The 23,341-nt window shown below is 40.1% G+C and overlaps 2 protein-coding genes across 6 annotated transcripts in view; one reads left to right on the top strand and one right to left on the bottom strand.

Moving 5' to 3' along the window:
* The window catches only part of XRCC3 (X-ray repair cross complementing 3), a 55,191-nt gene that overhangs the window by 27,323 nt on the left and 4,527 nt on the right, over window positions 1–23,341 (top strand). For all 5 annotated transcript variants that reach the window (XM_027849015.1, XM_027849018.1, XM_027849014.1 and 2 more), the window contains one exon: window positions 19,755–19,909. In XM_027849015.1, the coding sequence (XP_027704816.1) occupies window positions 19,755–19,909 (155 nt within the window). The remainder of the gene's footprint in view (window positions 1–19,754; window positions 19,910–23,341) is intronic.
* KLC1 (kinesin light chain 1) overlaps window positions 21,411–23,341 on the bottom strand; it is a 77,094-nt gene continuing 75,163 nt past the window's right edge. Inside the window, exon 16 of the mRNA XM_027849005.1 lies at window positions 21,411–21,933. Coding sequence (XP_027704806.1) covers window positions 21,931–21,933 — 3 coding nt within the window. The 3' untranslated portion in view covers window positions 21,411–21,930. The remainder of the gene's footprint in view (window positions 21,934–23,341) is intronic.

Below are 23,341 nucleotides of genomic sequence, written 5' to 3'. Positions count from 1 at the left end.
AAAAACTATAACCTGGAAAAGTGAGTTGTTGCTGTGTGTATGTATATATCGTATGTGTGTGTGTGTGTGTGTGTGTGTGTGTGTGTGTGTGTCTGCTAAGGGGTCCTCTGACCTCGTCTTTCTGAGTTGCCATATTTTCCAGAAACACTGAACCCAGAGTATGAAGGAGGCCCTAAACATGCCAAGGACAAAGCGCCCCACCCCCAACTTCCTGACCCACAGCTGACATAACTTATTATTTGCACCCCAAGCTGGATTCCTTGTATATCCTTGGGAGTCAAAGCAGGCACAGTCAGTCTGCACCAGACTGAGAAACTGTTTGTGCTGCTGGGACCCTTGTAGATAAGTAGACCATCCTATCTTCAAATTCTAGCAGTTCACTAGGGAAAAGAATGTTGCTTTTGCTATCTTACATATTCATGATTTCTCCTCCCCTTTGGGGGGAATTAGTCTTTTCTCCACCCCTATTGCTCTTTCCCTCCCGCCATGCCACTCCCACTTAGGAGGGGATTGCTGTCTCTCCTCCCTTCTTTGTTATAATATTTGTTATAACACACACACACAAAAACACAAACACATACACACATATACACATGCACACATTTATATGAGAGAGAGAGTACATGTTTGTACATATCTGTTTGCTTGTTGTCTCCCCCATTAGATTGTAAGCTTCTTGAGAGCAGGGACTATTTTTTGGTTTTTGTATACACAGTATTTAGCATAGTGCCTGGCACAGGGTAGATGCTTAATGAATGTTTGTTGACTATTTGTTCCAACACTCTCATTTTACAGATAAGGAAACTGAGGCGCAGAGAGATTAACATGACTTGCCCAGAATCAAACAGATAATAAGCATCTGAGGTAGGATTTAAACCCAGGTATTCTCAAGAGCCAGTACTCTTTCTTTTTTTTTCCATAAGTAATTTCCTTTTTAAAAATATTTTTCCAGTTACATGTAAAAAAATTTTTAACATTTAAAAAATTTTTTTGAGTTCCAAATTCTCTCCCTCCCTTCTCCCCTTGCTGGGATAGCCAGCAATTTTATATAGGTTATACTCATACAGTCATGCAAAACATATCTCTATATTAGTCCTGTTGTGAAAGAAAACACAGGCCGAAAACAAAACAAGAAAAATAAAGAAAGTTTTAAAAAAAAGTATGCTTTGATCTGCATTCAGACTCCATCAGTTCTTTCTCTGGAGGTGGATAGCATTTTTCATCATGAGTCTTTTGGAATTGTCTTAGATCATTGTATTGCTGAAAAAAGCTAAGTCATTCACAGTTGATCATTCTACAATGTTACTCTTACTATGTACAATGTTCTCTTGGTTCTGCTCATTTCACTTTGTAGCAGTTCATGTAAGTCTTTCCAGGTTTTTCTGAGAACATCCTGCTCATCATTTCTTATAGTACAACAGTATTCCATCACAATCATGTACCACAACTTATTCAGCCATTCCCCAATTGATGGGCATCCCCTCAATTTCCAACTCTTTGCCACCACAAAAAGAACTGCTATAAATATTTTTATACATATAGTTTGTTTTCCTTTTTTTCTCCCTTTTCTAAAAATCTTTTTAGGATTCAAACCTAGTAGTGCTAGTGCACAGTTTTCTGCCCTTTGGGGCATGGTTCCAAATTGCTCTCCAGAACAGTTGGATCAGTTCACAACTCCACCAACAGTAAATTAGTGTCCCAATTTTCCCATATCCCTTCCAACATTTGTCATTTTCCTTTTCTGTCATATTAGAAAATCTGGTAGGTGTGAGATGGTATCTATTGCATTTCTCTAATCAGTAGTGATTTAGAACATTTTTTCATATGATCATAGATAGCTTTGATTTCCTCATTTGAAAATTGCTTGTTCAGGATTTCCAGTTTGGTGTTTATTGGGTATTTTCAGTTTCTTCTTTTCTAGTTTTTTTTTATTACGTACTCACTTCGTTGACCTACACTTTCTCTCTTTTATTGATGTAAGCATTTAAAAAGATAAAATTTCCCCTAAGTACTACTTGCAGTATCCCATAAATTTTGGTATGTTTTTTCATTGTCATTCTCTTTAATGAAATTATTGATTGTTTCTGTGATTTTTTTTTTCCTTCAGCTCACTTTTTCTTTAGGATTCAATTATTTTGTTCCAAATTAGTTTTTAATCTGTTTCCATGGCCCTTTATTGGATATAATTTTTATTGGATTATGACTTGAAAAGGATACATTTAATATTTCTGCCTTTCTGCATTTAACTGTAGTTTTTATGCCCTAATACATGGTCAATTTTTGTGTAGGTGCCATGCACTGCTGAGAAAAAAGGTATATTCCTTTTATTTCCATTCATTTTTCTCCAGAGGTCTATCCTATCTAATTTTTCTAAAATTCTATTCATTTCCTTAATTTCTTGTTTATTTTTTTTGGTCAGATTTATCTTGTTCCGAGAAGGAAAAGTTGAGGTCTCCCACTAGTATATTAATTGTTTATTTCCTTCTAACTTTTCCTTTAAGAATTTGGATGATCTAACATTTGGTGCAGTATTAATATTTAGTTTAGTTTTAGTATTAATTATTTAGTTTACTATTAATATTGCATCATTGTCTATGGTACTTTTTAGCAAAATGTAGTTTCCCTGCTTATCTCTTAATTAGATCTATTTTTGCTTTTGCTTCATCTGAGATCATAATTGCTGCTCCTACTTTTTTTACTTCAACTGAAACATGATAGATTCTGCTCCAGCCCTTTACCTTTACTCTGTGTGTGTCTCTGCTTCAAGTGTGTTTCTTATAAACATCATATTGTAATGTGATGTTTATAAGAAACACACTTGAAGCAAAGTCACAGAGGATTCTGGTTTTGAATCTACTCCACTATGCACTTCCATTTTATGGCACATTCACAGTATATTTCCCTACTACCTGCCCCCCCCCGCTCCATTTATCCTTCTCTTTCTCTCCTTTCACCTTGTTCCTCTTCAGAAGTATTTTGCTTTTGACCACTACCTCCCCCAATCTGCCTTCCCTTCTGTCATGCTTCCCTCATTTCCACTTATCTCCCTTCCCTCCTATTTCCTTGTAGGAATGTGTAAGTTATTTCCTCTTTGAGCCAGTTCCAATGAGAGCAAGGTTTAAGTGTTTCCCACCACCATCACCCCCAGGCTTATCCTTCACTGTTGAAAGCTCTTCTTTTCATGCCTCTTTTTGTGAGACAGTTTACCCCATTCTACCTCTTTTGGAAATTCCCCCTTCTCACAGTAAATCTTTTTCTTGCCCCTTTATTTTATGTTTTTGGATATCAGTCCCATCATAGTTAACTCCTAACTGCCCTCATAATGATAAAGTTCTTAGGAGTTACAAATATCATCTTCCCATGTAGGAATTTGTTTCCCTTTTCATGTTTAACTTTTTATGCTTCTCTTGGGTGTTGTATTTGAAAGTTAGATTTTCTAGTTACCTCTGATTTTTTCATTAGGAATGATTGAAAGTTCTCAATTTCATTTCATAAAGTCCATTTTTTCCCTTTAAGGTAGAAGCAGCTTAATCTCGTGTTGTCCTGCCTGTGGGTCCATGTTATTTAAAGTGTCTTTTTTTTTTCCCCCCTGTTTGCTTGCAATATTTTCTCCTTTAACTAGGAGTTCTGGCATTTGGCTACAGTATTCCTAGGAATTTTCTTTCTGGAGGTCATTGGCAGATTCTTTCTATTTCTATTTTACCCTCTAGTTCTATGATATCAGGGTAGTTTTCCTTGATAATTTCTTAAAAGATGGTGTCTAGGCTCTTTTTTTGATCATGGCTTTCAGGTAATCCAATAATTCATAATTTATCTGTTGTTGATCTATTTTCCAGGTCAGTTGTTTTTCCAAAGAGATATTTCATATTTTCTTCTATTTTTCCATTTTAAAAAAATTTTTGCTTGTTTCTTCATGTCTTTTGTAGTCTTTAACTTCAATTTGCCAATTCTAGTTTTTAAGGCATTGTTTTTCTTCTGCTTTTGTACTTCTTTTTTTATTTGGCCAGTTCTATTTTTTTAAGGAGTCTTTTCTTCAGTAAATTTTTGTACCTCTTTTTCTATTTGGCCAATTCTGCTTTTTAAAGAGCTCTTCTGTTCATTGGATTTCTGTGCCTCTTTTTACTATTTGGCCTCTTCTGTTTTTAAGGTGTTATTTTCTGAAGTATTTTTTGTGCCTCCTTTACCAAGCTTTTTTTCGATGATTTTCTTGCATCACTCTCATTTCTTTTTCCAATTTTCCCTCTGCCTCTCTTATTTGATTTTTAAAACCCTTTTTGAGTTCTTCCAGGGCCTGAGACCAATTCATATTTTTCTTTGAGGCTTTGCATGTACCTGCTTTTGGTATCATTGTCTTCTGTGTTTGTGTTTTGATCTTCCCTGTCACCATGATCTTTCTTTGGTCAAGTTCTTTTTTTGTCGTTTGCTCATTTTTCTAGCCTATGTCTTGACTTTTAACTTTATGTTAAAGTTAGGCTCTGCTCCTGGATTAGATATTATCTAAGGGGAGGTGTGGTCACTGCTCTCCTGGCCTGTGCTCTGGTTTGTGAGCAACCACAAGCATTCTTTTCTGTCCTGGAACTGTGCCCAGGTCCCTGTTCCCCTGTGGATGCATGCTCTAGTGTGCTAGTGTTCCTTCTCCTCGCTCTGAGACTGTGATCTGGAACTGCATATGGGCAGTGCACCAGAGTCCTGAACCCAGCACCTGCAAAGGGTCCCCTGCAATCTCCTTCTGACTAGTTGTCAAACCCCTTCCTGTCTGTGGCCTGAGAGCTCCAGGAGCTGCCGCCACTTATTCAGTCATCCCAAAGGTCTGCTGCTGGCTTGTGACAGCCTATGCTGATCTGTGCTTCACTGTAACCCCACTGAGACAGACCTTTCCTGCCAACCTTCCAAGTTGTCTTGGTCTGAAAAATTGTTTCATTCTGTCTTTTTGTTGATTCTGCTCCTCCAGAATTCATTATGGGGTGTTATATTAACATTGTTTGGAAAGGAATTTGGGAGAGCTCAGGTGAGCTCCTGCCTTTACTCTACCATCTTTGAGCCAAGAACTCTTTACATTGTACCACCTCGCCATCATTCTACCCCATTAAGATATTTACTGTTTTACTGATATTAATTATGTGTAGGAGTGGATGGGAATGACAGCTGGTCAAGACTTGGAACGGTAAAGAATGGAAGTCATTGTTCCTTTATTTTATATCTTTTTTTGTATTACATAAACCCATATTAGGCTTTAAGCTCTCTTGAGGGCAGAGTGTTTGTCTGTGTCAATCTTTTAGCACCATGCCTTTCACACTAAAAGTGCTTAATAAATGTTGAGCCTAACTAAAAAAAAAATTTACTATTTTGAACTTTTTTGTCTCATATATTAACTACTTCACCAAGCTTTGAGTCATCTAAAAATGTGATATCCATGCCATTTTTATCATTATGAACATCAATGAAAAAATCATTGAAAAGCATAGGGCCAAAGACAAATGCTGGAGACTTCCACTAGATACCTCCTGCCAAATGCACATCAACTTGTTAATGACTGCTCAGGTCTTCTAACTCCTCTCTCTGTTACTACAGCAGCTAATAATAATAATTCACATTTATTTTGTGCTCTAAATAAAAAACATTTTGTTCATAGAACTCTGTGAAGTAGTTAGTGCAAATGTTATGATTCCTTTTTGGAAACTGAAGCTCAAAAAAATAAAATGACTTGGCCATCACCACAGACACAGCTAATAAATGTCAAAGCCAGGATCTGAACCTGGTTTGGCTTAGTCTAGGTTAACACTTTTTCTAGTGTACCATACCAGCTCTGGAATTAATATTTTTTCCAGTTAATAAGAATTTGTTTTCTCTCTCTTGCACCACTCTTTCCACTGGGGAAAAGAAAAAAGCAAAACCCTTGTAGTAAATATGCATAGTCATGCAAAACAAGTTTCCGTAGTTCACATATCCAAAAATTTTCACTGCACCAACTCCCCCCAAAAAAGCTCGAGATGCTAAGGAGTGACCCCAGGTCTCTTCTTTCTAGCCTCCTGAAACGCCCAGCATTCAGCTATATTACTTCTTACAGTGTCAATTAAGAAAATGATAATGTCATTGTTTAGATATGACATTCCCTTTTCAAACATATTTGAATTTATTTCACTTGTCGGGACTTCTTCTGACATTCAATTGCATCATAAATGTTCTCAAAGGAAACAGATTTGTTCCATGTATTCTGTCTCTTGACTAGCTCGTTGTTCTTTTCTATGGCTTGTCAGCTAACCAAGAAAATAGGACACATTGTCTCTGGATTATCTTGGTGGCATTTTGAGGAGGCATTTGATAGTGCTAGTTAGTTTGCTGAACTGTTTTGTTTTCTATCTTTGGCTGAATTTGAATGATAGAAAAAAAAAAGCCAATTTAATTTGGTCTTTTTCATTGAATTAATAGATGTTCTTGTTTTAAAAACCAATAACAGGCCTTTTAGTCTCTTTGACATGTGTTCCCTTTCCCCAACCCCCCAGTAGGCTGAAGTCACTTCTTTGAAAGTAGAGATTATATCTTGTGTCATTTTTTTTAAAAGATCTTTTATACCCAGTGCCTAGCCTACTTCCTGGCACGTAGACATGTGCAGGTGCTTAGTGAAATTTGCTTAATTACATCAGATATATCATTCTTTGTCAGTAAAATTTAATGTTCACAAGTATGGGGCATTTCTCCCTTGATGGTGGGCACAGTTGATGACTTGGGAAAAAGCTAAATGTTTCCTAACCTCTTTGGCCAATAGAACCCAATCTAATGCCTTTTTCTAAGCTCTCAGCAATACCAACCAACGCCATATATTTGTTTAGGCAGCATAGGTTAGTAGAAAGAGTGCTTATGCAGGAATAAGATTGGATTAAAGGGTCGAAGTGAGTCCAACCATCTCATTTTAGAGACGAGACAGTTGAGGCCCGGGGAAATCCAGGCTGACCCAGGCTACACAGGTCATGAGGAAGAGAGTTTGTATTGGTGCTAAGTCCTCTGAGTCCAAAGCCAGTGCTCCTCTGCTGCTTCATGCCACATGGGTCAGAGGGCTGGGGATCAAGTCCAGGCTGATGTAATAGTCAGCTATGGGATTGTGGGCAGGTGACCTCGCTGAGCTTTTATTTCCTCATTTGGAATAGGAATAATGCTTGTCTTGCTTCTGTCACAGGTCAGTGAGATGGTGAATGTAAAACACTTTAAGGCCATTGAGGGCTAGCTATATCAATGTGACCTATTTAGAGAAAGACTTTTCCTATGATTTTATTGTTATTAGGGAATTCCAGGTGAAGAAACGACCTCTGCCACTGCAGATTGGGACTTATTCTGCCACTTAAAATCTTGGAATGTTGCCCAAGCATTGAGAGGTCAATGGCTGGCTCGAGGTCAGCCATCCCATACATATCAGAGGTAAGGCTTGGACCCAGATTGTCCTGACTCAAAGACCAGCTATGCCACATTGGCTCCTTGTGAGCTATCTATCATTATTACACTCAAGTCTTACTATGTGAAGTTTGTATTTTATCCTGTAGATACTGGGTAGCCTGAAGACTTTTGAGCAGGTAAGTTACATGCATAGTCAGACCACACATTGTAAAGTTAACTCTGGCAGTATTCTGGGCTAGACCGGACTAAGGCTCCGGACTCTGGTTTGGAATGGTGTGCGTTTTGCAAAAGGAGACTTAACAATAGCATAGGAAGGATGTGCAGCAAAGATACATCTTTGGTTCAGTTGCACTCGGCTCCTCCGACCCTTATACTGAGGTGCACCTGATCAGGTAGATTGATTCTCAGAGTAGCAGGGACTCTAAGTTGCTCATCCTTGTGTGCTGGACTTTTTTATGCCTTAGGCAAACAGGAAGTTATGTCAACAGTTCAAGCTTCATCTGTGGGCCCAATTAAGTCTTAAGGATCATGCAATGGCTTTTTTAGGGGAAAATAACCTAGCCTACATAACAAGGACATTAGCAGATGTTGCAAAACTATACTAACCTATGTGGAGTGCATGTTGAGCCTGCCACATCTTGCCCCTTGGTGGCAAGGTCCTTGATAGGGAACCTTCCATTGCTTAAATGGCCTTAATGGCATCTACTGCATAATCTGCAGAAGGTGGCATTTTAGATGAGTCTTGAAGGCAGCTAGGAATGCCAAGAGATTGAGGTGAGTAGAAAGAGAATTCCTGTGAAGAATATGCCAGTGCCCAGCATAAAGATGGGAATGGAGTATTCATTTAGAGAATAGCAAATGAGCAAGTATTGCTAAGCTGTAGAATATATATGAGGGAGTAATGTGTTAACAAGACTGTAAAATCAGTAAGAGGACATGTTACGAAGAACTTTAAATGCCAGAGGAATTGATATTTGATCTTGGAAATAATAGGGAGCCACTGGAGTGTATTGAGTGGAGGAAGATGTCATACCTGTGCTTTAGGAAAATCATTTTGTTAGCTATAGGAAGGATGATTGGAATTGGGATAAAGCTGGGGGGACCAATTGGAAGGCTATTTCAGTAGCCCAGGGGAGAAGTGTTGTGGAGGTGGAAATGACAATATTCAGCAATAGATTGCGAATAAAAATGATGAGTCAAGGATGGCACCAAAGTTGCAAGGCACAGTGACTGGAAGGATGGTGGTGCCCTCAATAAAAGGGATAATAATAATAACAGAACTTCCAGTAATGATAGAGAAATTTGAAAAGAGATGGGTTTGAGGGGGAAAATAATGATTTCTGTTTTGTATATATTATGTTTGAACTGCCTACAGGACATGTAGTTTGGAACCTAACAGTAGACAGTTGGTTATGTAATCAGGTTCAAGTTTCTGAGCATATCAGTTTTTAAGTAATGCATGCCAGTTGCCCAAGAAATTGCCTTCCTCCACTTTGGTGCTCAGGAAAGAGTCTAGGGCTAGATATACAGATTTGGTGGTTGTCTACATAGAGATGGTAATTGAACCCAGGAGAGTTGATGAGATCACCAAGTGAAGTAGTGTAAAAGAGAGTCCAACAAAAGCCTTAGGGAACACCCATGGTGGGTGGGTGGGATATGAAGATCCAGCAAAGGTTACTGAGTAGGAGTGGTCAAAACAAGTAGGAAGAGAACCAAGAGAGGTTGACCAGGAAAACCCAGAGAGGAGAAATTATCCAGGAGTAGGTTTTTAACAGTGTCACCTGCTACAAGAGATGTCCAGATGAATGAGGAGTAAGAAAAGGCTATTAGATCTGGCATTTAACAGATCATTGGTAACTTTGGAGAAAACTATTTCAATTGAATGATGAGGTCAGAAGCCAGATTGCAGAGGGTTTAGAAGAGAGTGGCAGGAGAGGAAATAGAGACACAAATTGTAGAGAGCTTTTTAAAAAAGTTTAAGTGAGGGGGCAGAGCCAAGATGGTGGAGTAAGAGCTATGACCTGCTTGAGTTCTCCCGCAAACCCCTCCAAATACCTGTAAGAAATGGCTCTAAACAAATTCTAGAGCATCAGAACCCACAAAAAGACAGAGTGAAACAAATTTCCAGTCCAAGACAACCTGGATGGTTGATTAGAAAGGTCTATCATGCTGAGCTGGGAGAGAAACACAGTTTAGGGTGTACGCGCAAAGATCAGGCCTCAGAGAACCTGGAGCAGGCCAAAGATGACTGAATCACAGGCATCTGTGGTGGTTTCCAGACTTCTCAATCCACAAATGCCAAAGACAGCTTAGTAGGTCAGTAGGAAAAGTCTATGACCATGGTGAGAGAGAAGGTTGGTCCTAGCCCTAGTCCCAGAACAGCTGGGTGGTGGCTGCTTCCAGAGCTTCTGGCCTAAAGACTGAAGAGGAATTGAGTGCGTGATCAGAGGGGGATTGCAGGGATCTCTTTGCTGGTACTGAAGCAGGATTCTCTTGCTTTGCCTGTGCTTGGATCTGGGTCACAGTTCTGGGTGGCAGTCCTGGGGCAAGGAGGAGCACTGGTGGAGCTTGTAGTGGCAGTGGAGAAGGAATCCTCCTCACAGTTCCAAGGCAGAAAAGAGTGCTTGTGGTCACTCATAGACCAGATCACAGGCCAGGAAAGGAGTAAACACTTCGCCTTTGGTCATACCACCTTGGAAGAACTGAAAACTTACAGGTCCCTAGAAATATCTCTGAAAACAACTGCACAAAACCCCCTAAGCTTGGGACAGTACATTTTCCACACTGGAAGCAGACCCCTACCTTAACAAAGAGTTTAAAACTCAAGTAATTGGCTGGGATCATGAGCAAACTTCACAAAAAAAGTCAGACCATAGAATCTTTTTTTGGTGACAAAGAAGATCAAAACATACAATCAGAAGAAGACAACAAAGCCAAAGCTCCTACATCCAAAGCCTCCAAGAAAAATATGAACTGGTCCCAGGCCATGAAAGAGCTCAAAAAGGATTTTGAGAAGCAAGTAAGAGAAGTAGAGGAAAAACTGGGAAGAGAAATGAGAGTGACGCAAGAAAATCTTGAAAAACAAGTCAACAGCTTGCTAAAGGAGACCCAAAAAGTACTGAAGAATATAACACCTTAAAAAATAGCCTAACCCAAATGGCAAAAGAGGTTAAAAAAAAAAAAGCCAATGAGGAGAAAGATGCCTTAAAAAGCAGAATTGGCCAAAAGAAAAAGGAGGTCCAAAAGCTCACTGAGGAAAATAATTCCTTGAAAATTAAAATGTAGCAAATGGAAGCCAATGACTCCATGAGAAATCAAGAAATTATAAAACAAAATCAAAAGAATGAAAAAATAGAAGACAATGTGAAAAATCTCATTGGAAAAACAACTGACCTGGAAAATAGATCCAGGAGAGATCATTTTTAAATTACTGGACTACCTGAAAGCTATGATCAAAAAAAGAGCTCAAGAAATTATCCAGGGCAGCTAGGTGGCACAGTGGATAGAGCACCGGCCCTGAAGTCAGGAGGAACTGAGTTCAAATCCGGTCTCAGACCAAACACTTGATACTTACTAGCTGTGTGACCCTGGGCAAGTCACTTAACTTTGATTGCCAAAAAAAAAAATCAAAATTAAAATTTTTTTAAATTAAAAAAAAAGAGAAATTATCAAGGAAAACTGCCCTGATATTCTAGAACCAGAGGGTAAAATAGAAATTGAAAGAACCGATCACCTCCTAAAAGAGATCCCTAAAGGAAAACTCCTAGGAATATTGTAGCCAAATTCCAGAGTTTCCAGGTCAAGGAGAAAATATTGCAAGCAGCCAGAAAGAAACAATTCAAGTACTGTGGAAACACAATCAGGCTAACACAGGATGGCAAAAGAGATAGGATTACAGCCAAGAATAACCTACCCAGCAAAGCTGAGTATAATCCTTCAGGGGAAAAAGCAGACATTCAGTAAAATAGAGGACTTTGTAGAATATAATATTCCATCAGGCAAAGGAGCTTGGATTACAACCAAGGATCAACTACCCAGCGAAAATGAGCATAATCTTTCAAGGGAGGAGATGGATATTCAATGAAATAGGGGACTTCCAAACCTTCCAGATAAAAAGACCAGAGTTCAACAGAAAATTTGATCTTCAAATACAAGATTCAAGAGAGACATAAAAAGGCCTCCCTAGGCCCTGAGAAACAACAATATTGAAATTAGGCCAATTAATACCCCTAAAATGGCCTCTAAGTGCTCATGTGAAAGGAAGAGGCAATTGATGTGGCAAACTTCATTGTTGTCTTATTTTAAGAAATTGACAGTCGTCCCAATCTTCAGTAACCACCGCCTTGATCATTCAGCAGCCATCAACAATGAAGCAATACCCTTCCCAAGCAAAAAGATCATGACTCTGAAGGCTCAAATAATGGTTAGCTTTTTTTTTTCTCGTAACAAAGTGTTTTTCATTAAGATCACACTTTGAAGAAGAGAGATCTACAGGAAATGCTGATGATGTAATGTGCACTTGGAGCATTTGGAACATGTACAGATAGACACTGAGATAATTTATGCTTTTGTGGATTGTTTCTTATGACACTTGAGGTATTGCAGGGTAGTTGGGCTCATAGAGCCCACTACATAAAAGCATTAATAAGAGAGCAGAGGGATGATAGAAGGGAGGGCAGATTGGGGGAGGGGGTAATAAGAAGCAAACACTTCTGAGGAGGGACAGGGTCAAAAGAGAGAACAGAATAAATGAGGGGCAGGATAGAATGAATGGAAATATAGTTAGTTTTCCACAACATGACCACTATGGAAGTGTTTTGCATGACTTATACAAGTATAACCTGTGTTGAATTGCTTGCCTTCTCAATGAGGGGGGGTGGGGAGGGAGGAAGGGAGAAAATTTGGAACCCAAAGTTTTAAAAACAAATGTTAAAAAATTGTTTCACGTGCAACTGGGAAATAAGATATAATCTTGTGGAAGTGAATGTTGAAAACTAAAAATAAATAAATTAATGAATCTTTTTTTTTTTAAAGGCAATTGGGGTTAAGTGACTTGCCCAGGGTCACACAGCTAGTAAGTGTCAAGTATTTGGTCTGAGGCCGTATTTGAACTCAGGTCCTCCTGACTTCAGGGCCAGTGTTCTTTACACTGCGCCACCTAGCTGCCCCTTAATGAATCTTTAAAAAAAAAAACTTAAAAAATAAAATGTTGGACACCCCCTACCCAAAAAGAAAATTTAAATGAGAAGAGGAGAACTATAAGAAGATAGTTAACAGAGATAGATGCATCTGGTGGGGGGTGTATTTTTCGAGGTTAGAGAAAACAAGTTTTTAGACATTTGGATTGAAAATTAAATTATGGGCTTAGATTCTTTAAGAGTCTAGCCAATAGCTCACAAATGTTCAGATTCCTTAAGAGTCTGGCCAATATGGCAGATTTTTAATAAACCTTGTCTTTGGCTGAAAAAAAAAAAGAAAATTAAATCATAGGAATGATAATTTCGGCAGTTGACTGGAAAAGGCAGGAAGGGTTGGTTTCAAGGGTATACATACTAGAGTTGGCCTTGGCAAGAAGGGCCATTCTTTATCGGATACTGGAGTGAAGAAGGAGATTGTGGGAAATGATGTCAGAAGGATGTGAGATAAAGAAAAGGGAAGAAAAGGGCATCCTCAGCTAAAGGCTTCGACTTTTTTGGTCAGGTTTGAGGTGAAGTCCTCAGCTGAGAAGATTGAGGGAAGGTTGACATGGGAATCTTGAGGAGAGAAGGTCTAGAACAGCTGTTATGGTGACTGGAATAGAGAACCAGTGAAGGAGTAGGATTGACTTGCTGTTGGGAGGGCCCAGTTGAGGTATCATAAATTTTGTAGCAGACCCAGTCAGCAATATTTTGTGATTTCTTCCAGCTTCTGTTCAGCATTGAAGAAGAAAGATTTGGGAGCAATCCAAGGGTTGGGGTTTAACAAGGCATGATCAGCAGTAAGACAAAGAAACGAGATTTAATTAAGAGTAGAGGACAGCGTAGAGTTGAACTGGTTCACCAAAAGCTCAAGACTGGAAGTGGAAGAGAATATAACCATGCAAAGGGGTATGGCCTGGTAAAGTATTGAGAGATGGACGTCTCAGGAAGGACAAAGAACTTGAGTAGAGGACTTAAGTTACAGGCTACAGGCTCCTGCACATTGTAGATACTCAGGAAATGTTGAATTGAATTTTTAATCTGTGAATGGAACATAAGCTGTCTCTTGTTGGGTCTTCTCCAAATAGAGTAAAAAAAAGTACCTATGTGCTTCTCAGAAACTTTAGGAAATGATAGAGAATGTAAACATGTAGATCTTTATAGAGTCTGGTTTTACTAAAAACAAATCAATGATGTAATAAAGAAGAACAGTATTTTTAAACAGGTGCAGTGGTGGGGAACCTGTGGCCTTCTAGCCCCTTGGGTGCAACCTTTTGCCTGCATCCAAGTTTTATAGAACGAATCCTTTCATTAAGGGGATTTGTTCTGTGAAGTTTGGATTCAGTCAAAGGGCCGCACTTGAGGCCCTAGAGGGCCATATGTGGCCTCGAGGCTGCAGGCTCCCCACCCTTGGTACTCACGTTCATCTGAGAACATATTGGTTCCCCGTATTCAGCCGAAAGAGTAGAACAGACCTACTACAAAGGAGTTACTGTTTGATAAGATGTTTCACAATCTAGTTCTTGCCTGAAACTAGAGCTTGCTGCTAGGAAACAGGCACAAAGGCATAAATAAACCACTGGAGGCATCATCTCATCACTGGGAGGAAGTCTGCAGCTGCTTCAAACTTAAGAAGCTTTTTTGCCAAGTAATCCGACAAGATCTTCTCATTTCAGATTCTGTGGGAAGCTCGTGGTTTGGGGCTGGTCCAGCACTAGATACTGGACTGTGTTGTGGTCATTATCACCATGTAGACCTCATCTTACTTTTCTGCTCATCTCAGCCTTTCTACCCTCACATGTCATATCAGTTTAATTTTACCTCTTTAATGCACTTATTCTCATAGTAGGTAGTCTCATCAATGTGGCTGCTCCCTCTTGTGATACAGATGGCAACTCAACTATGCCTGCCCTTACTGCAGGAGCCTTATTCATGTTTCTTTTGCATCAGATTAGTGGACTACTTGGATTATTAATTGTCAGTTACCCTTCATTATTACCATCTTTTTCAATCGTATATTTTTGTGGTTTTTGAAATTTTTCTTTTTTAATACTGATAGTTATTATTGTGTATTATAGTCATCTTCATGTTGAAATTAAAAGGAGAGTGTGATTAGGAAGGCATCAGCTAATTTTTGAATGATTATGATTTGAATAATTTGAACTGAATAACTGAATTCAAATTTAATATTTTAAGGATTTGAATGATTTGAATAATTAATGAAACTAATTTTTCACCTCTCTGAAATCATTTTAAGAATTATCTATGCAAGTTTTGAACATCTATGCAAGATGTTGAAAGTATGAGAAAGGAACTGGCAGGTTTTCACAGGCATCTTCACAGTTCCTTTGGCTAATTCTGGGAATAAGAAGAATACAGAATTCTAATATGTTTTGGTTTGTTGAATATAGAGTTTGACTGTATATAACATTTGACTCAGTGGATCAGGATGCCTCCCTGTGTACTGTGCTCTGGTGGGATGTCTCCTGTGAATAAGTTGAGATCATTCAGGATTCCTTGATGGATATAGCTGCAGAGAGAGAGAACGAGCGCTCTTCACCAGTTTGCTGGCTGTGTGTAGCCAACAAGGGAAGATGTGTGCTACCAGGGTGTTTGCCACTCTCAGAGGCGGCTCTTCACAGACCTCAAGAAAAGAGGGGCAGCTAGGTGGCGCAGTAGACAGAGCACCAGCCCTGAAAGTCAGGAGGACCCAGCCTCAGACCAAACACTTGACACTTACTAGCTGTGTGACCTTGGGCAAGTCATTTAACTCCAATTGCCTAAAAAAAAAAAAAAAGAGGAAAGAAAAGGAGGGACTCCCTCCCTGTGGATAGTTAGGACCTCTAAATAACTCCTGTGGATGGGTGACATTTTGCTGATTGCATCAAGCTGCAAAATAGTCCCTACTTCTGGTCCTGAGCCTTCTCGATGAAATCCATAATCACTGAAAAGGGATCAGCCTAACAATCCCCACAAGTGAAAGCATGGGTAAGAATACTTAGGGTCTAGACTGTGACATGTACTTCGTCAGCCCTTTGAGTTAATTCATCAAATTAGGGGCTTTCAGTGGAGATACTGGAATGAGGGCACTCTGAGTTTGAGGAGCTCGAAAATTATCAGTTTCTCTTACTCATTTCAGTCCCTTCCTTAGAAGCAAATGCCCTGGATTCAGGAGGACTTGAGTTCAAATCCGGCCTCAGACACATAACACTTACTAGCTGTGTGATCGTGGGCAAGTCACTTAACCCCATTGCCTAACCAAAAAAAAAAAGAAGCAGCAGCAGCAAATGCGTCTTCAGATGAATGATAACGTGGTACGCTTAGAGAATGAGGGAGAAGGAGGAAACCCACATGTAAGTCTTAGGCATCTGAAAGAAATTTATTATAGGATATTCTTTACAGCCAGCTAGAAAGCACAGTAGGATGCTGTAGACCAGTAGCTTCAAACTCAAATAGAAACAGATCCCTGCAAGTGGCATATTGACCCAGAAAACCATAAATTAACATTTTCCATGTTTTATTGTACTCTTATTTATTTTCTTAAACATTTCCCTATTACATTTTTATCTGGCTGGGGCTGTACTTGGGAGTATTGAGGGCTGCATGTCCTGCCCGTGACACCTCTGCTAGAGATGATCAAATCTGCATTTGGAACGGGGCGATGCTTTGGCAGTTCCACAAATCCATGTGGTGATATGACAACTCGTCCAAAGGTAGCTTCCCAGCTTTCCTTTTTTGTATAGGAAAAATCCTATCTCTGATGTATTAGAGATGCTCTCTGCTTTGAGAGCATTCCAGAATGGCAGTGTTATGAGAAGTAAGGCATGATCTGTTACCCTTCACTTCCAAATCAACACTGTGGGACCTTTGTGCATAGCAACTGCTGGAGGGAGACAAGAATGTGGGCACAGAGTGCTTCCCAGTATTATACAAGGTTGGCTAATGGGGTGGGGAGGATTTTATCTGTGATCCCACATGCTGGAGTCTGTTGGAGCCAAAGTGTTACTGAGCATAAAACCACAAAGATCAGCCATTGTGGAAAGCATTGTTATAGTTTGGTTAGCCCTGCCACAATACTTTGAATGATTCAGAGCTATTCTACTTGTTATTCCTAGATATGATATTCTTTCTCTTTCCTCTGTCTTTGCACAGACAGTCTACAAAACCAGAAATGTTTTCCCTTCTCAGCTCCACCTCTTAGGACCTCTCATTCCCTTCAAGGCTTAGCTGAAGCGTCACCTCTTTAAAGCAGCCTTTCCTCTTTCCCTCCAGTGATTACTCTTCTAGCCCATCACACAGTGTGTGTGTGTGTGTGTGTGTGTGTGTGTGTGTGTGTGTGTGTGTGAGAGAGAGAGAGAGAATGTATCTTGGATTTACTCATCTATGGACGCAGTGTATACTGCCAGTAGATTATAAGCCCCTTGCAGGCAGAGACTGGCTCACTTTTATATCTGCATCCCTAGTATCCAAAGTAGTAAGCACTTAGTATTTGTTAACAATAAATAATAGCTACCCCCTGACTTGAAACCTTTTATTTCTATTTAAAGAAAAATTTATAGTTACATTTTCTTGTGACAAAATGGACCCTTTCCCAAAAAACTCAGCAGTGAGGTGGCAAAGAATTTGAAATAGTAGCATGCTGTAAGAAATGGTGAAAGAAATGGTTTCAGAGAAGACTTGGAAGAGATATATGAACTGAAACAGAGTGAAGTAACCAGGAGAGAACCAGGAAAGTGACTTATACAATAACTTCAATATTGTAAAGACAAAAAACTTTGAAAGACTTAGGTACATTGATTAGTATAATGATCAGCCATTATTCTGGAGATTAATCATAAACATGCTATCTATCTCCTGATCAAGAAGCCCAGATTCAAGTGCAGAAATGAGACGTGTTTGTACGTAATTTTTTTCTTCCTTTTGGACATAGTGAGGAAATCAGTTTTGTCTAATGACCTGAGATAAGTCCTTTATTCTCTGACCTCTAAAGGCTCTTCTAGCTATGATTTCTGTGATATCGTGATCTTCTCCCTCCTTCCAGATCTTATCTCTTCCTGGGAGCACTAGGAGGGGAATAAGAAACATTAGGAAAAGGAGTTCTGGCAAGGGACCAGGATAAAAAGGGTAGACCTACAGGCAGAAAATTTACCCTGGAGCGTTGTGAGAAACTTCCCCTGAAAACTGTAATTTTGAGAAGTAAAAATTGCTGACCTTTTAGAGTTTCCGCACATGAAGTATATATGGTTAGACAACATGAAATCAGAGAATGTTTTGTCTGCGCTACATTTTGAAGCTTTCTTTTAGAAATGGAGCACAGGTCTCAGTACAAAAGGCCAGTGATGTTCATTCCACTAACTCCCTCTGTGATCACTATTCAACCCAGCCTATGCCAGTGTGCACAGCAAAACTATGTCCAAGGATAGAGGACAAGCTCCGTGAGATTGTTGGGATCTTAATTTACTTGGATACTCATAAAATTGGTGACTTAAGTACCTGTATGGAGAAAATGGAGATCTAGTTTGTCTATTAATGTCGCTTAAATCATGAGTCTTAGACACAGAAGAGATCCTTAAGATCATCTAATCTAATTCTCTCATTTTATAAATAAGGAAATTTGAAACCCAAAGAAGTAATTTACCCAAGTTTACAGAAATAGGAAGAGCCAGTACTTGAAAGTCAGTTCCCTGGCTCTTGGCTTTCCAACAAGTCAGCACTGTGTAAAACTAGGCTGTTAAGTGCAGCATGTTGCTAAGGCCTGTGGAGAAGACAGACAATATAAGACATGGTCCCTCCGTGCATTCTTGCCTGACAGCTTTGTGGAAAGGCCCAGAATTTAAATGCCACCACCTCCGAGAAGCCTTTCCTAATTCCATGGCCTTTTCCTCCTCAGACCTCAGGTAGAGCTAGGATTACACTTCTCTTGAATTACTCATCTTGTATTATTTGCTATTATATTTAGTTATTATGTAGGTGAAGATAGTAATGATATCTTGCATAAACTTTGTAGTACAGTGCGAAGGCCATAGGTTACTTACACTGGAGGGTAACAAAGACTGAGGTACTAGTCCTTTCTTTGCCATTTTTGCCTGTTCAGTCTTGGATGAGTTCTTAACCATTAGTTTTTCCATCCATAAAACAGTGATGATAATCCCTGCTTTGCCTACTTCATGAAGTTTCTGTAAGCATTAAGTGAGTCAATGGATAAGAAAAGTGTTTTGAAAAATGGTACAATTTTATAAGATCAGATCCGTAGCTGAAAGAGACCTTCTAGTCAAGTACCTTCACTTAAGAGATGGGGAAACTGAGGCCCAGATAGGTTAAGTGACTTGCCCAAAATCAAAAAATAGCCATTGATGAGCCTGGAATTCCTGTTGGCCCCAATTATACTCACAGATCTTGAGTCAGCCATTTGGGCTTGCTGCTGTCAATACCCTCCTTTCTAGGACTCACAGCCTCATACCACAGGCACAGTTTCTTGGGCACTGACCCAGATGAAGGTGAAGTCTATTCACGTGGCATAGACAATGCAGGGACAAAGAGCTGGTGACTGGGCTTCCTGGATGTATGAACAGGTCAAGGACAAGCATAGTGGCCCCACAGACTTGAAACTGGTAAGGAGATGGAGATAGAAATATGGGGACAGCTTCTTTTATGCTCAGCCCAAATGAACCCAGTTTCAAAGTCCAGGTCAAATCTGTGGCAGGAGCTCCTTTAGAGCAAGAAGGCTTGTTTTGGAAGGTTGTCTGCTTACCTGCCTTCCTCCCCTTTACATTTCCCAATGTGATCAGCAAAGCATTTCAAACAGAGCTTTTGATTTTATTGGTGTGGGTGCTGTCTCTACAACACAGATTTCAAACCCTTCAGTAAAAGGTTCACCAGAGGGACTCTGGTAAGAAAAATCATCACTTGGTGGCCAAACATCACAAATCTTTCTACACGGGGGTTAGAACAACAGACGTAAAGAAGGCTTTCCCACTTAGAGAGTCTTGTACTTTACTGGAAGGACCTTCAAAAATGCAGTCACTTCTTATCCTGAATGAGGCATCAGAGGAGAGCTTCACTGGAAGATGACAAGGAATGTAAGAAAGTATAGAAATCATACAAAAACTGTGTTGGGATTGACAGGTAGGATACAGGCTAATTACTGTGGACTCTAGTTAAAATAAGAAACCTGTTTTTGCTTTTTAGGTGTGATCTACATTTGTACAGAGGATGTTTTCCCAGACAAGCGTTTGCAGCAGCTTATAGCTCTACAGCATCAACTAAGGACAGATGTTCCAGGGGAGATCATCAAGAAAATTAAATTTGGCAACTCTATCTTCATTGAGCATGCAGCAGACATAGTAAGTATTCTGGCCCTGCCCTGCACCCCAGCAATATGTGGGGGAGGGGGTATCTGATTAGTCTGGGTTTCAAGATGAGTGGGGGAATTGAAATTTCATACCAAAGATAATTAGGGTGATCAGTTTTGTATAATAGAGCAAAGGATAGCAAACTACTGCCTGCTTTTGTATATGGCCTGGTTTTTACATTTTTAAATAAAGTTTTATTATATTTAAAAATGTAAAACCATTCTTAGCTTGCAACTGTTCAAAAACAAGTAGAATACCAGATTTGGCCCTCCGGCCATAGTTTGCCAACCCCTGCTGTAAAGGGTGGTCTCATTTCTTAAATTATCTTCATCACCTACGATCCTTAATAGTCTTTACAGTTACTTGTACAACACTGTAACAGGAAGCAGTACATATTGGGAGAATATGTCAACTGCAGGGCTAAGTAAGATATTTGAAGATTTACAACAGGCTGCTTTATAATGTTTTGTGTTTTTTTTTTACTGGATTCAATATCTTAATCATAATTATAATAGCTAACATCCATGTAGCACTTATTTTGTGCTAAGCACTTCACAGTTATCTCATTTGCTCCTCACAACAACCCTGGGAGGTAGGTGCTACTATCGCCCCCATTTTACAGATGAGGAAACCGAGGCAGAGTTTAAGTGACTTGTCCAGGGTCACCCAGCTAGTAAGTATCTGAGACTGGATTTGAATTCGTCTTCCTGACTACAGGCCTAGTGCTCTGCCCAATGCACCACCTCCCTCTCAATGTGATGAGTTGATGTTGTTACAATTTGCGTGTGTATGTGTGTGTACGTACATATAGAGTTTTAAATTCCACTCCCTAAAGTGAATGCTGTAGATTGTATTATTCCTTATTACATATATGATGAGCTGTACAAAATCATGCCTAGAAGTTACATTTCATAGCTTGCTGAGTAAAGAATGTAGTGCGAAAAAAGGAAGCTTGGGAATAATTGTCATTGGAGAAGAAGTAAAATTTCAGTACAAGGTGAGTAGCCTTAGCTCCCTGAACAGCTGGAAGCAGGCTGACAGTTTTCGTGCCACCGCAGGAATCCAGGCCCCCCTACACCCCCTGACTGAAGGTGAGAGCTGAGAGGCCCGAGCTTTAGTCTGGCCCCTCTGTGGCCTTTGGTGAATTCCTTCCCATCTCTGAGCCTTAAAAGGGAGGCAGGCAGTGGTCTAAACGGTCTCCCAGGTCCCAGCCCTGATATTCTGTGGAACCAAGTCCTGGGATCCTAGACTTACCAGATCTGATGGTTAAAGGAATAAAGGCATGGAGAGAACATTTGGTCCGGCCTTCTCATTCTACAGAGACGGGATGGGAAGTCCTAAGGAAAGTGAGGCTAATGGGCATGTTTTCTTCTCATCTCTGACTCTCCTCATCAGTTGGATAGAATAAGGGATTTTAAAAGGTGTTCTTGTTATAAGGATTCACCTAATTTAAAGGTATTTCCACATAAAGATAACTTTAAAGAATAAAAGGTATACAGCACATAAAATTTAATTTTAAAAAATTTACAGTAAAATACATTAACACACATAGCTCCAAACGAAATAACATAATAGGATATTATACACAGAGGCACAGACCTTTCCAATGCAGATTCAGTACGTGGCAAAGCCACAGACTTCAACCCTGCAGTCAGCCCCACAGTCTCTGGGAGAGTTGGGGGAATAAAGGATGAAAAAGAGGAAACCAGCAGCATTCTCCTTTAAGAGCAGAGGCTGAACTGTACAAAAGGCATTCAGGGACACTGACCCACTCCCCAGGTTTGTCCTGTCACGAAGGTCACGGCCCTGTGTGATCCTGACAAATCATACAAAGATTAGTAGCAAGTTCCACAGCAAGAATAGCCATAATGAAGCCTTGTTAAATAACCACCAGCTCCCAGGTGGTTGCTCCAAGCCTCGACTACAGCCCTATCGGCTCCAGATGGGACAGTGTTCCCAGGGTCCCGGGAGAACATGGACACTTCTGACGGGGAGGTCACTGTGGAAACTCTTCACTGAAAGAGAAGACAGCATCAAAGGAAATGGACGCTGTTCTGTGTGTGTGTGTGTATAGCTCTAGGATTCCTGAAAATTCCCCAAAACATACCCCTACAGGCCTTCACCAGTACATTCAGATGCCTATGAGAAAAAGCTGTGAGAAGCTATCAGAGAGATCTGGGGCCAGTTGAGGGAACGAAGGCCCTGAAGAAGTGTTTCCCAAGGCCCACAGCAAGGCACTGGAAGAGCAGAGATCTTCTCACACCCCTCAGGTGGCCAGGACCAAAGCCTACAGGGTCAAAGTGCCCCACTGACAAGTCACAACATGCTCAAAGTACCTATTATGTCATATTTGACATGCTAAGGGGTTGCTAAACAGTCTGTGGATTGTCCTGATCCTTAGGCTTTCCCTGTCCTCACTTCTCTGGTCACGTTCACTGCCCATAGTGTCACCAGGGGGCGAACAGGGTTGTAAAAGTAAGAGTGAGTCTCAAATCAGTTCTGGGCCTGGTTGGCTGCTCTGACAGAAGGATTAGTTGGGTAAACCTGAAGCTAAACACTGAAAGTAAAGCTTTAGGGATTGACAGTATTCCTTTTTCTATACTAGAATTGGCTGCACTCTTATTTTCTGGGAAAGAGATCATGCGCATGTTTGTACCGACACATTGTTGATGTAAAGCACACTGCTGTAGTGCTTTGTATGGTAAATAGTATAGTGCAACCTGGCTCCAAGAGTCCCAGCTGATGGGTCTCAACAGGGGAAAGGTTTATTCATACTGAATGGACAGATCAACTTCTTTCCCCTTTTGCTGCTAAAAAAAAAACAAAAAACACTGTAGCTGCTCCTCAAAAATCTGTTTTTAGCTTGGGTGCTTCCCTGCCATCAACAGAGATAATCAGGGCCTCAGTTTCCTCATTTGTAAAAAGAGGAGGGTGTGCAGATGGCCTTTTAAGGTCTCTTCCAGCTCTAAATCTCTGATCCTTTTGTTTTGCTAGGGTAAGCAGAGGCCTTTCAGGATTCACATGATTTGCTCTTCTTTACCAGCGCATTTATCATAACCAAGTTTGATGTCTCTGTGTCTTGTCCTTGGTCTCACACTTTCCTGCTGCAATAGGGACCACAGTGATGGTTCTATTGATTCCAGCTCTCATAAATTCTCGAAGGACCTCATTGTCTCAGCCCCAGAGATTCTGGGCTCAGTATATGCAGATCCTCTCTGTGCTCTGTTCCTTCCTTTGAAATCTTGAAACAGGAGGAGTCAAAGTACGTTCCTCACAAAGATACAAGGATTCTTAGTATTTTTATCTTTCTTATCCATGTAAGGAAACTGAGAACTTGTACTTGTATTTATTTTGTTTTGTCTGTATTTATAGGAGTGTGTGCTGTCTCCCCCCAAAAGACATAAGCTCCATTAGGTCAGACTG

Source organism: Vombatus ursinus, unplaced genomic scaffold (assembly GCF_900497805.2).
Source record: "Vombatus ursinus unplaced genomic scaffold, bare-nosed wombat genome assembly UNPS02007284.1, whole genome shotgun sequence".
Classification (NCBI taxonomy): Eukaryota; Metazoa; Chordata; class Mammalia; order Diprotodontia; family Vombatidae; genus Vombatus; species Vombatus ursinus.
The sequence above is the reverse complement of the archived record's forward strand: the minus strand, read 5'-3'. Positions and strand labels throughout refer to the sequence as shown.